Below are 14,677 nucleotides of genomic sequence, written 5' to 3' on the forward strand. Positions count from 1 at the left end.
ATAGGGTAGACAATCAGTAGACTTTTCCAAGGTTTGAAATGTCAAAGACTAGAAGGCATAGCTTTAAGGTGAGAGGAGCAAAGTTTAAAGGAAATGTGCAGGAGATGCTTGTTTTATTTACACAGAATGGTGGACACCTGAAACTTGCTGCCCGGAATGGTGTTGAAGTAGATATGATAGTGGCATTTAAGATGCTTTTAGACAAACACATAGGTATGTAGGGAATGGAGGAATATAGGTCACATGCAGGCATAAAAGATTATGCAAGGACATTGTAGGCCAAAGGGCTTGATCCTGTACTGTACTATTTCATGTATTTGTATTCCATTTGCTACCAGGTAAAAAGTAAGATTGTAAATTGAGTAAAATAATGAATAGGTATTATTGACAATACTAAAATATTAATTGTAACATTCACACTCAAACATATTTTTGAACATCTTTAATATATTTGCAATTATGGTGACTGCATTCAGAGATGTGGCAATGTGGAAATGGATTTGCACAACATTTAATTTCATATGCAACTCTTCAGCAAATAAAAAAAATCATGGCTGCACAGAGTAAGACCTAGGCAAGGTTTGGGCATTGAAGTGTCAGACAATGACCATCTCCAGCAAGTAGCCTAACCATCTACTTTTGGTAGGGTGGCACAGTGGCGCAGCGGTAGAGTTGCTGCCTTACAACGCTTTCGGTGCCAGAGACCTGGGTTCGATTCCGACTACGGGTGCTGTCTGTACAGAGTTTGCACGTTCTCCCCGTGACAGCGTGGGGTTTCTCTGCGATCTTCGGTTTCCTCCCACATTCCAAAGACGTACAGGATTGTAGGTTGATTGGCTTTGAGGAAAGGCAAATTGTCCCTCGTGTATGTAGGATAGTGTTAATGTGCGATGATCGCTGGTCGGCGCGGACTTGGTGAGCCGATGGGCCTGTTTCTATGCTGTATATCTAAACTAAACTAAATAACATTACCACTGTCAAGTCCCTCACCATCAATATCCTGGGGTCACCACTGACCAGAAATTCAACTCAACTTTGCACAAAATTGCCATGCCTTCAAGTTACTGCACATCCTGTAGCAAATGATTCGCCCTCTGACACATCAAGGCTTTCTATTAATAATGTTTTTAAAGGATATGCATTATTTAGATAGTTTACTATAAATAAATTTATCAGTATCCTTGTTATGCGTGGTCTCTACCTGAGTAGATCATTTGTATTTGGGAATCCATGCAGCAGAAGACTGAGTGCATTACTGATGGCTGCTATTGTCGATTGTGACAGAGATGAATCTTTCAGAGTAAGCAGCAGTTTTGGTATCAGCTGGAAATCTCTCATTAACCTGGCATTTCTTGAAGCTTCACTGTAAAACAAAATTAAAGCAATCTTTTTGTTGGTAATATTCTCTACAGCATGTGAACATTTATTGAGAAAATACTTTGAAAAAGTTTAATAATACCTTGATTCAGTGAGAAGTTCAATAAAGTGCTCAAACAATGAGAGATGAAGTTCATACGGTGCATTAAGCCATACCTGTAAATGGGAAGATCATGCTTAACAAAACCAAATCAATTATACTGTTAAAATATTATTTGACCGTTTTAATTAAAATATATATACAGGTCCACCACCGATTTTCTGGCATCCTTAATCCCAGAGCCTTTCTAGATTAAAGGTAGACACAAAATACTGGAGTAACTCAGCAGGACAGGCAGCATCTCTGGAGAAAAGGAATGGGTGACATTTCGGGTCCAGAGGTCACGGCCTCCGAGAGGAGTCCAATGTTATCGGAACTGTCCACCGATGACACAAGCAGCCTTGGAAGTCGCCTGTGGGAACAGATCTGCTGGCTCCAGCTGGACTGGAGTCCCAGAGGAGACACATTCGACCCACTGAACAGCCGCAGAAGTTGACTATGGGAACGGATCTGCCGGCTCCAGCAGTGTCGATGTTCCAGAGCCCTGGCCGCAGGGGGCAAATTCAACCCACTGATTGGCCACAGAAGTCGGCAATGGGAACCGGTATTCTGGCTTATGCAGGGCCAGAGTTCCAGAGCCCCGGCTGCAGGGAGCAAATTCAACCGGCCGATCAGCACGGAAGTCCCCATGAGCTAGAGTCTAGGTGGCATATTTTAGGGGGGACTTCAGCCAGGAATTTCAAATGCGCTCTCGTAATTTGGTCCGGATTAAAGGAGGTGCCGGGCCACCAGTTGCCGGAAAATCAGTGGTGGACCTGTTACACCAAAAAAAAGAATGGAAAGAGAAAGTTGGAAGAGAAGTGGGGGCAGGACAAAATGAGCCACAAAGTTTCAGAGTAACCCAGCAGGACTGACCCACCTCCACTTCCCCCTCCCCCCAACAGAATCAAGATGAGGAAGGATCCCAACCCGAAACATCACCAATTCATGTTTTCCAATCTTGTTGCCTGACACTCTGAGTTACTCCAGTACTTTGTGTCCTTCATTGTGACCCAGCATCTGCATTTACTTGTGTCTCAATATATATCACCATTTGATAGTACTGAGTTCAGAACTTTACCACTAGAATAGATTGTAGTCCCAATTATAGCTTGGCTACAAAATCACCCCAAATCTAGGGAACAAAAGGTATTTTATTTAACAAGTAACTGCACCAAATTTTGAAGATACCAGTATTCCAGAGTTGCAATATGCCAAATATCATTTTATTTTGTTACAGAATGCCTGATTGCCCCATTAGATTACTCAGGGAACAAGAGTAATTGGAATTCAGCATTGTGGGACTCAGTCAACAGGTGTGATATAAATACATTTACTTTATGGGAGTGCAATTACTATTGCCTCCAAAGCAGAGGAAATTTTAAAGGGAACCTGGCATTCCAGCAGATATTGTTGCATGATGATGATTTACAGAGCAAAATAAGCATTTACTCCATTCAAATTCGGAAATGTCCATTTCATTCAGGATGTCATTCCTCAATGGAATACAAGAGATGGGTCCGATTGAAATCCATGTGGTGTATTTTCTAGTTTATTGTTGCAACATATTATAATCAAGCCTTACATCAAAGTCACAAAGCAAATCCTGAAATCCATTCGAATTGGGAATGATACTGGTCTCATGGCCACTGTCAACAGTTCCCACCAGTGAAAATGTGAGATGAAGAATATGACTATTCAAAAGTGTCCTCTTCTTTTTCAGCAGCATTGCCAACAGCTAAAATAGGAAAATAAACATTTTAATGGGAATCAGTTCCTGTGAATATATGTAGACATTCAACATCTATTCTCTGCGTGCATATATTAAACATTCAGACGTACAAATTTATTGAATTGCATTCTACCCAAACTTCTAAATATTTTTCAATTCAGTACCTTTACTCTTAATGGCACTGTGTTGTACATCATAGAATCAAACAGCATGGAAACAGGTATTTGGCCCAACTGGTTTATGCTGACCAGGTTTTATAACTGAACTAATCCCATTTTCCTGCACTTATCTCTTCAAACCTTTTCTAGCCATGTACATGTCAAAAGGTCTTAAATGTCACCATTGTACCTGCCTCTACAGCTTCCTTTGGTAACTTGCTCGATTATATGCGTCACCCTCTCCATGAAGAGATTGCTCCTTGGGTCTCTTTTAAATTGTTCTTCTCTCATATTAAATCATATAGCTTCCAGTTCTCGATTCCTGTGAAAAAGACTGTGACTATGCACATTTTTTAAACCTCTCGTGTTTTTGTATACCTCCATCAGGTCATCGCTCATCCTTCCATGTTCCAAGAAAAAGAACTCCAGCCTATACGGCCTCCACTTCTAACTCAAGCCTTTGAATTCTGGTAACATCCTGGTAAATCTTTTCTGCTTCCTTTACAGCTTTATGACATCCTTCTGATTGCAGGACCAGAATTACACAGAATATACAAAATATGGTCTCACCAATCCATTGCACAGCTATAGTATGATGTCCCAACTCCTGTACTCAGTACCTTTAGCAATGATGGTAAGCATGTCTTCTTGACCACCCCGTCTACTTCAACACCTGTGTCATTCAGTGCTTTATTAACCACTAGTACTTTTTGAATTCAAAACAAAACACAAATTGCCTCAAATTAATCAACAGATTTAGTCTGCTCGGTTTAGACGTCCATTATGATGAAGTTCTTACCTGATATCCCTTAATCCTCTCCATCTCTTTGCTGGCCAATGCATTGCTTTTTACCACGCAAACAAGAGCTTTCACAGCAGCATAGAGACCTTCGACATCCGATGCCATTGCAACCAAGCCTAAAATAGCAGCTGCTCCACCAATATATTGCAACGTAGTGGCAACAGGCTTTGGCACAGAAGTTCTCACACCTGATAAAATAAAATAAGTTATTTCATGAATAATGACCACAATACAAAAAGATAACATTTTCTTCAAATCAAGAAGTAAAGAAAAGTTGCAGACATTAAAAATCCGAAGCTAAAAGAGAAAAATGCGATCAGCTCATAGCAGATCAAACATTATTCATGAGGAGTGGAATAGAAACATTGATTCATGTCAAAGCCTTTATCAGAAATGGAGTGAGAAAGCGAGTATTTGAAGCATGCTTCCAAAAAGAAACCTTTACATAAATAGTTCTGCGGTAATGTGACCTATCAGGTCAGGTAGGGGGAAGTTCCCCCGCCACGGGTACCATGTAATCCCCTGCTACCTGCTCCATGGTCGGATAGTTGACTACTAAACCGTCTCCCCCACCTGGTTTGCCAGGTGAGGAGGGGGCTGTGGACCCCCAGCAGGACCAAAAACAAGACCTGTCAAAGGGCGGATGAGCTTTTAGCGGGCCAATGGCCATCCACACTTCAGTCGAAGTTGTGATCACTGCCATACATAGCATTGTAAGGAATGATGATAAAGCACACACACCAAAATCCTATACTTCCAGCGGCAGAAGTCCGAGGGAACTGGAAGACAGAGATGTGTGGTGCGTTTGTCACCGTTCCTGTCGGAAACCAGCACCACTGAGTCGCTGATGTTGTCAACGATGATGAATGAATGACAATGGTTGTGTTCATATGAAACCTCGCGTGAAAGAAAATTGTGCTATAAAACCAATTATGTTAAAGGGGAAAAGAGGGTTAGGGACTAAAGAGTTTCAGAATTGCATTAACAAGGTTATTTTTCCTGCAGGATTTTCAAAACAAAGTCTTTTTTTATTGGCAATAATACTAAAGGCTGTATGTTACATTGTTTAATAGAGTATGGTTGCACGTATCAATTGAAACAATTGTTTGTCAATTTCATGGGCACGTGCAGTTAAAGTAGCAGCTGTGTTCAAGGAACAATGATGTCTGTTTGCTGCAGGAAAGTTGCATAGAAACTGGTATCTTCCCCCTCCCCCCATACTGTTTAAATAAGCGAGTTCGGTTTTCCAACTGCGCATGCCCAGGTCATAGGTCACTCGCGATAAACATTCGCAGCAACTGTGCTGTTGCATGTATACAGACCTGTGTTTCATCCGTAGTCAGGATCGAACCCGGGGCGCTGCAAGCGCTGTTGAATTGCTACTGGACCGTCCCCGTCCCCTTCCGCGTGCCCCATCCCTGTCCGGGGGCGGCCGGAGATGTCCGGGTGTGACCCTGGACTGACGGGACAGGCAGAGTTGGGCAAGTTAGCGCTTCTTCTCCGCGCTGGCTGTAACACGGGATGGGACACTTCCACGGGATGGGACACTCGGGAGGGGACGGGGACGGTCCAGTAGCAATTCAACATCGCTCGCAGCACCAGAGATCCGGTTTCGATCGTGACTACGTCTGTATACATGCAACAGCACAGTTGCCGAGAATGCTTATCGCCAGTGACCTATGACCTGGGCATACGCAGTCGGAAAACCGAATTCGCTTATTTATATGTTCTCACTAGGTATGGTCTCACTAGAACCCTATATAACTGCAGAAGGACTTGCAGAAGGAGGATACTCAACTCCACTTGTTATGAAGGCCAACATGCCATTCACTTTCATTGACTGATGAACAAGGACCCCCAGAACCCGTTGTACTTCCCCTTTTCCCAACTTGACATCATTTAGAAAATAATCTGCCTTCCTGTTTTTGCTACCAAAGTGGATAACCTTACATTTATCCACATTAAACTGCATCTGCCATGCAGCTGCCCACTCACCCAACCTGTCCAAGTCACCCTGCATTCCCAAAGCATCCTCCTCGCAGTTCACACTGCCTCCCAGCTTGGTGTCATCTGCAAATTTGCTAATGTTACTTTGAATCCCTTCATCTAAATTATTGATGTATAGGTACCCCACTAGTCACTGCCTGCCATTCTGAAAGGGACCCGTTAATCCCTACTCTTTGTTTCCTGTCTGCCAACCAATTTTCTATCCATGTCAGCACTCTACCCCAAATACCATGTGCTCTAATTTTGCCCACTAACCTCTTATGTGGGACCTTATCAAATGCTTTCTGAAAGTCCAGGTACACTACATACACTGGCTCTCCCTTGTCTATTTTCCTCGTTACATCCACAAAAAATTCCAGAAGATTAGTCAAGCATGATTTCCTCTTCGTAAATCCATGCTGACTCGGACCGATCCTGTTACTGCTATCCAAATGTGCCATTATTTCATCTTTTATAATTGACTCCAGCATCTTCCCCACCACTGATGTCAGGCTAACTGGTCTATAATTTTATGTTTTCTCTTTCCTGCCTTTCTTAAAACGCAGGATAACATTAGTTACCCTCCAATCCACAGGAACTGATCCTGAATCTATAGAACATTGGAAAATGATCACCAATGCATCCACGATTTCTAGAGCCAAATCCTCAAGTACCCTGGGATGCAGACAATCAGGTCCTGGGAATTTATCACCCTTCAGTCCCATCAGTCTACCCAAGACCATTTCCTGCCTAATGTGGATTTCCTTCAGTTCCTCCGTCACCCCAGATCCTCTGGCCACTAGTACATCAGGAAGATTGTTTGTGTCCTCCTTAGTGAAGACAGATTCAAAGTACCGGTTCAACTCCTCTGCCATTTCCTTGTTCCCCATAATAAATTCACCTTTTTCAGTCTTCAAGAGTCCAACTTTGGTCTTAACTAATTTTTTCCTCTTCACATACCGAAAGAAGCTTTTACTATCCTCCTTTATATTCTTGGCTAGCTTACCTCCGTACCTCATCTTTTCTCCCGTAATGCCTTTTTGGTTATCTTCTGTTAATCTTTAAACATTACCCAATCCTCTTGCTTCACGCTCATCTTTGCTACGTTGTACTTCTCTTTTATTTTTATACTGTCCCTGACGTTCCTTGTCAGCCTTGGTCTAAGGATTTTAATTCCATGCCTCATTTATGAGAAGTATGGATGTTAAAATGATGGGTACTTGAAACAAGTAAAAATTTCCAAGTGTGCAAGTTAATTGTTATATTTTTGAGAAATAATATTTCTTAATAAAATAAACTGTACACCATGAGTCAACCTGGGATTTAAAACTCTAGCATTGGGTTAACAACCAAGCAGAGCACTGCAAATCCTTGTGATTGTCACCATACCTAGGTATCCTATCAGAGCTGCTCCAATAGTTCTTGCTGGTCCATTTAAGTGGCCTGCAGCATTATGCAGCAGTTTTACTGGTGTAGCATTTTCATGAGAAGAAATGGCCATCTAGAAAACACAGAAAAAAGTTAGTAATTTAGTAGTTCCAAATGTAACCATCTGCATTACAACCAGCAGAAAATATAAACAAGCAATTTTTGCTCACTTATTTAGTGCGCAGGTCAATTTTACTGTCTTCCTTACAGAAAATAAATTGTAAGCAGGTTGAAAGTAAACAATCGTCCAATATTGCATCAGCCTCCCATACTTCCACAGCCTCCAACCTTTATCATGCCCCAGCCCTGCACTGCCTGCTTCTATCTCCTTCCCAAAATCCACAAACAGGATTGCCCTGGCAAACCCATTGTTTTTGCCTGCTCCACAGAGCTCATCTCAAAGTACCTTGATTCCATCCGATCTCCTCTTGTCCCATTTTTTCCGACATACATTCGAGACATTTCACACGCCCTTCAACAGCTTCAATTTCTAGGCCATCATTGCCTCATCTATACCATGGACATTCAGTCCCTTTACACAAGCAACCCCCACCAGAAATGGTTCAAGGCCTGTTGATTCCTGATTTAATACTCTCTGTAGCAGATTTTCATATCTTTCAGGTAATTAGCACCCTAGCCGCTATTTGGATGAGAATGGTTGAAGGCGGTGTCTTCTAAACGCGTGCGAGCTCACTCAGAGACTTTCGTAGCTTCTTCACAGATATGGCTTAAAAACACAGTCTTTTGATGAATAAATGCTTTATTGTTGATAGAAAACAGTGAGATACATCCACATTTCTTCTGACTCGTTACGACAATCTTCTTCGAACTCCAGCTTATTACTTTGGACATTAGAAAACTCCTCGTGTCTCCGTAACACTGGCATGATCTGGCACATGGCCCGCTTGATCCGCACGATCCCGCATGGTAGAAGGGTTAACCTTCCCCATCGTCTCTCCAAACTAATCTAAAAACTAAACTTCTGCGCAAGCATCTTAGCTCCAAACACGCCCAAAATCAAGTCATAAATCCCACCCACAATATAACGGGCAGTCTAAAATTTAAGGGCACATGCCATCATCAATGACATGCAAAATAGGCCAAATGGCCACTACACTCTCTCCCTAGTCTGGTTCAGTAAAACTACTGAGTCGAACACTGGAGTGCAAACTCTTCTTGTATACAGCCTCGGATCCACTCACTCGAGCCCTCAGCAGCCTCGCGTAAACAGAACAGAAGGAAAGACAGCCGACGCCCTAACAAATTACCCACCCTTTTATACCCATATACAGTGGCGGGAAAACTAACGGCACGAAAGTACAGAGGGGAGGCAACCCCTACAAACCAATCACTGCACCTATTCGGTACACGGAATACAAAGTAAATATATATTAGGTGAGATAACCCCTCCTGAACCAATCACAAATACTGGCGGGAAGGTACCAAAACAAAGTAGAAACATAAGGCTTCCCCAACCAAACACAGGCATGCATTAAGCGTCAGTGTACTGAAACAAAACAGAAACCACTTTAGGAACCCAGACTTGGTGACTACAGGTGGGTCACATGGGCAGAGGCTTCCCGGGGCTTCTTCAGAGGTCTTCAGAGGTCCAGACTTACTGGACCCAACTAGGTCACATGGGTCTCCAGCACCTTGCAATGTATTGTCACTATCAGTGAAGCCCAATTTCTCACAGATGCCTGCCATTTCCAAAGTACTCAAACCCCTGCTTATTAACAGGCCTCCTCACCCAATCATCTTCACTCTACTAACACTCTCCTCCGCCTGGCAGAACTTGTCCTCACCTTCAACTTTTCTTTTGACCCCTCCCACTTTCTTCAAGTTAAAGGTGTAGCCATCGGCACTCACATTGGCCCTAGCTATGCCTGTCTTTTTGGTTAGTTGGAAGGGCTCAAGGCATTCTGGTGTTTGAACAGAGATCCAATCAGTTTCACTCTACTAACACTCTCCTCTGCCTGGCAGAACTTGTCCCCACCCTCAACATGTCCTGCACCCCCTCCCCACTTTTTCAGTTTTTCTCAGCCCTCTCCCACCACAATCAGATTGAAGATGGGTTCCGACCAGGAACTTTAACTATCCGTGTTCTCTGGAGATGTTGCCTGACCCCCCCGAGTTACTCCAGTACTGTCTTTTTTTGTAAATGAGCATCTGTAGTTCTTCATTTCTAATTATCCTATATTGTCTGCACATTGTTCCACAGCAAAAAAAACTCTCCATTCTTTAAACAATTCAGCAAAGCCCTGATTTCAACTTTCAATGCCAAACAATAGTAAAAAGGATCATGTCAAAGTTGCCTAAATCAATCAGACACCGTGCAACAAAATAATGGATGACTGGCAACTTGATTTTGAACAGGGAGCAATGAGGTGAAGGGATTGGAAGGGCACCCTAATAGAATAAAGCCAGAAATGGAGATGCTCATGGTTTCATCACAAGGCTGAGAGAATCTAATAGGCCTCTGTGAAAATTGCAGTTTATTTCTGGCAAATTCAAAATAGATGCAAGTGTGCCAAAATGACAAATTCTAATTCATGCGAAATGAACACCAGCTGAGGGTGGTGCTCATATCCCAACACAGATCTACACAAAAAAGATCTGCATCCTCCTGATCTTAGGATAAATATATTACACAAATGTCTATGTATACATTCTAAGTCTATTTATCTATACATTACACAAATGCCTGAATGCAACTTCACTAATTTGTTTGACAAATGTGCAAATAGTTCTGAAGCCCATTCATAGTAGAAGATCGAGAAATGTAAGTATGTGGTCTCACATCAGGCAATATTCTAGAATCAGATGATACAAGTCTTTCCTCATTGTGCATAAAATGCAAATTGTTCCATGACTTGGAAACACCCACTTTGGGCTTCTTGTTTCGTGCCAACTATCTGATGCTCCAGACCAATGCCAGACATTAATAATGAAAAGGATAATTCTTGTGCAATTGGCATGTGCATCATGTTCCTCACCAACCACGTATATGAAGGCACATGGCCTCATTTCAGATGTATCCACATCAAGGATCCTAAGCAATCGGGTGATTTACATTAGAGCTCCTCCTTTCTGTAAGTGTTTGCTTGTTGCCATAATTCTAACATCAAAAATGATCCTGAACAGTATCTGAAAAATGCTCACTTGTTGCATATCCAAACATTCTGGAAAAATGAAAGGTAACTATCTGGAAGTACTATACCAAGTTATGCACTTAAGATTCACGTTATAAAAGTCTGAAAATGGAAAAAAAAAAATTCTTAGTAAATCTTATAAACTATGGAAAAAGGACTGAATTTTAGATTTAAAACCAGCATCCACCAGGATTTACAACTGGAGAATCATCAGTAATCTGCAGTGTACAAGGCAGAAAGATCCAATATACATGCCTGTGAATTGCAAAATAGAAGTCATACAGAAAGTGCCAAGTCTTACATCCCATTCAAACATTGAACTGAGCTTTGTATCCAGAATAGATCCCAAGCGTGTTGACCTGAGCGGCCAGTTTACAATTTGGGTGGCCCAATCCAACAGATTAAGGAGCTAAAACCAGATAGAGGGTTTGTTTAAATTTTTTTAAATTTAATTCAATATTTTATTCAATACACCAACTAGGCAGAGATAAGAGTTAGCTCCCATTTGCACATTGTGGGATAACTATGGCAGAAAGGCCTGGTATCAATCTGTCTTTCGGAACCTCAAAATTAATTGCAGCTGAGGAAATGGTGTGAGGTACAAGCAGCATACTGGATCTATTATGATCCACCCCCATTAGTTTAGTTTGTGCAATTATTTTGAAGGAAAGTCTTAGAATGATTACTGACCTGTTTGGCTATTGTCTTGCTGTCCACTTTGTTGTAATTTTTTCTAATTCTGGCAACTGTAAGTGTAGAGACCGACAGTGCATAAAGTGCAAATGATACTTTCTCTTCAGGAATCAAGCTGATGGGAGATGGAATTGTCATTTCAGGTTTTGAATCTTTACCTTTATAAAAAGGGAAAAAAAGCAGATTAATAATTCAGAAAAAATCAACTGCATGTTATATTTAAAGAAAGCAGCAATGGCAAACATGAAGCCATCAGCCATTTTTCTACAAAATATATCAGTATATGCCACTTCTTAGCACACCTGTTCAGTGTCACAATGTTTGCGGTCTTTCAACGTTTACCTTGGTGGGAAAAACTATATTCAAAAACAAACATTTTCCATAACCGATCTCCATGCATCTTTCATCTGACCTCTTCTTAACCACTTCCTTTAAAACTGTGGGTCTTGGGCAATGGGCAAACTGATGTTTCTTCATTTAACCAAAGTACTTCCACAAGGATTAGCCACAAGCAATGGGTAGTGAATTATTTAATTTAATTTACCAAGCTTTGTTTAGCTCAGGGATGATTGCAAATGTAAAATACTAACCTATCCAGGTTAGTGATGCTAATTAATTCACTCATGAATAGAAATCGATTGGAAAACGCTTCCGCTCTCATTGATAGGTAGAATTAACGCTATAAAAATGACTTTCTTACCACAATTAATATATTTGTTTCAAGCGATCCCAATATATATTCCAAAATATTTTTTCAAAAAACTAGATTCCACTATCACTAATTTTATATGGGATTACAGAACACATAGAATTCAACGAAAGCATTTGTGCAAATCTAAAGAAGTTGGGGGTTTATCATTACCTAACTTTATGTATTACTACTGGGCAGTGCATATTAAGAACATAATGTACTGGCTGGATAGTTCCACTCAGCAGTTGGAGTGGATAAGAATGGAGAAAGAGGAGTGCTATCCGCACGATATAGGAACGATCCTGCTCTCACCGATAAAATTGAATAGTATAATATATAAGAACCCAATTATTCACAATAAATAAGAATTTGGAAACAAATAAAAGTATCCTTGAAATTAAATAATTTATCAGTACTAACCCCACTATTGAACAACCCCGCATTCAAACCTTCTCTCATCGACAACACATATCAACAATGGGATAGACTGGGGATTAGGAAAGTAGGGGATATGTATGAATTGGGCAAACTGTTATCATTTCAACAATTAAAATTTAAATTTAAATTGAAGGATAATCAATATTTTAAATATATACAGGTGTGTGACTTTATGAAGGAATATACACATAGATTTCAAACTATATTTTTAGACCCTTTAGAAGAAGCAATGAATATTAAGGCTGATTCACAAAAATTAATATCATACTTTTATAATAATATATTATATAGAGAATCACCCTCAACAGAAGCACTAAGGGAAGATTGGGACCATGAGCTAATGATAAAGATCTCGAAGGATAGATGGGAAAAGTATTTGATGAATACACATAACTGTTCTATTAATGCAAGACATAATTTAATTCAATTCAAATTATTACATAGACTATATTATTCAAAAACGAGGTTGAATAAATTTTATCCAAACGTCTCTCCCAGATGCGATAAATGTTTGTTTCTAAACGCTAATATAACACATTCATTTGTAGGATGTACAAAGTTGAATACATTTTGGAGTGATATATTTGATATATTTACAAAGCTCTTCAAGTCAAGAATAGAACCCAAAATGGAATGGATTATATTTGGAATAATAGGAGAAGATACCAATTTAAATAAAGACCAAAATGTTTTTTTAATTATAGGTTAATAATTGGAAAGAAATTGATACTTAAATTTTGGAAAAATACAACCATACCAACTGTTAAAATGTGGATTAGGAATATGATGGACATAGCACGCCTTGAAGAAATGAGACTCCGACTAATAGATAAATATGACCAATTCTTAAGGAGTTGGTCTCCTTTCATCGACTTTTTGGAATCATGTGATGCAGCGGTACCGTAAGGATTGCTGATTTCAGTTCATGACGTGGATAGATTTACATCTCCGAATATAGATTTGAAAAATTCTCTTTCAAGGGGCCTTCTCTTCTATTTCTACTTTCCACTTTTTATTTTTTATTTTATTTTTTTATTTTTTATATACACACTTCACGTTTTTCTACTCTTTACCATCTATTTTTCCACTTTTTCCCCTTTCTATTATTTTCTCTTTCTTGTCTTGCTTACTTACTTCCTTCTCATAACATAAAACTAGAGGTTGTACATAGAATGGATTACGGTGTGACATAGTTGGCACCTAAAATTAGGTGCCACTGTATTGTTTTGTACTGTATTAACTTCTAATAAAATAAACAAAACAACAACAACAACAAAACAAAAAAAATGGATAAAATTTTTTTTTTTAAATGAATAGAAATCGAAATACATATTTTCTAAATCATGGACGACAGCTGCAAACATATGCTGAGCCACTAGTAAATGCAATCCAGACACATTTGAATTCTCTGGTGTGTATGCTATCTAACACTGCACATATATTGAAATCTAATAGAAAAACATTTCCATTACAGGTGCACAACCTTTTATCCGAAGATCCAAATAACAAAAACCTCCGAATAGCGGACATTTTTTCGGTCCTTGAAGAAAGGTCCTTGAAAACGTTTACCGAGGGCGGCCCGCAGAGGTGACAGCGGAACCTCCGGTCGGTCCTCGAAGAAAGGGGAACTAAATCCCCATTCATAAAAGAGAAGGTGAGGGTATATTGCGCGGGAGGGTTAATAATTGGCAATATGCTGCTGCCTGCCCGCTGAGTTAAAAAGTTCCCACGGTAGACTCACGATACACAGTGTATCGTGAGTCTTGCGTGGGAACTTTTTAACTCAGCGGGCAGGCAGCAGCAGATTGTCGCTCCCTTCAGTTTCACCCCACCTACACCCCTCTGCTTCCCGGCCATGTGTGTGACCCCTTCCCTCCCCTCTCCAGCTCCCCGCTCATTGCACCGGCGCGGGGGCTTTGCACTGTCTTCACGTCGGCGATACCAGCAGGTCAGTGCCAGTCACCGGAGATGTCAGGACCAACGGGACACCGAACCCCAGGCCCACTGCAAGCACGGAGATCCCAGAGATCCACAGCCAGCAGCAGCCCAGCCCCGTTCCAACTCCAGAGGAAAACTGCAAACTGGCCGGAGACGTCAGGACCACCAGAAGCCGTTCCCCGAGCTGCACCCCCTCATCGGGA

The 14,677-nt window shown here is 40.8% G+C and overlaps 1 protein-coding gene across 4 annotated transcripts in view; it reads right to left on the reverse strand.

Annotated features, from left to right (window-relative positions):
- The window catches only part of wdfy3 (WD repeat and FYVE domain containing 3), a 280,679-nt gene that overhangs the window by 118,369 nt on the left and 147,633 nt on the right, over nt 1-14,677 (reverse strand). For all 4 annotated transcript variants that reach the window (XM_033024126.1, XM_033024134.1, XM_033024105.1 and 1 more), the window contains 6 exons: nt 11,405-11,565; nt 7,524-7,635; nt 4,146-4,336; nt 3,042-3,194; nt 1,460-1,533; nt 1,202-1,363 (listed from right to left, as the gene is read on the reverse strand). In XM_033024126.1, coding sequence (XP_032880017.1) covers nt 1,202-1,363; nt 1,460-1,533; nt 3,042-3,194; nt 4,146-4,336; nt 7,524-7,635; nt 11,405-11,565 — 853 coding nt within the window. The remainder of the gene's footprint in view (nt 1-1,201; nt 1,364-1,459; nt 1,534-3,041; nt 3,195-4,145; nt 4,337-7,523; nt 7,636-11,404; nt 11,566-14,677) is intronic.

The sequence above is a fragment of the Amblyraja radiata genome, chromosome 1 (assembly GCF_010909765.2).
Source record: "Amblyraja radiata isolate CabotCenter1 chromosome 1, sAmbRad1.1.pri, whole genome shotgun sequence".
NCBI lineage: Eukaryota > Metazoa > Chordata > Chondrichthyes > Rajiformes > Rajidae > Amblyraja > Amblyraja radiata.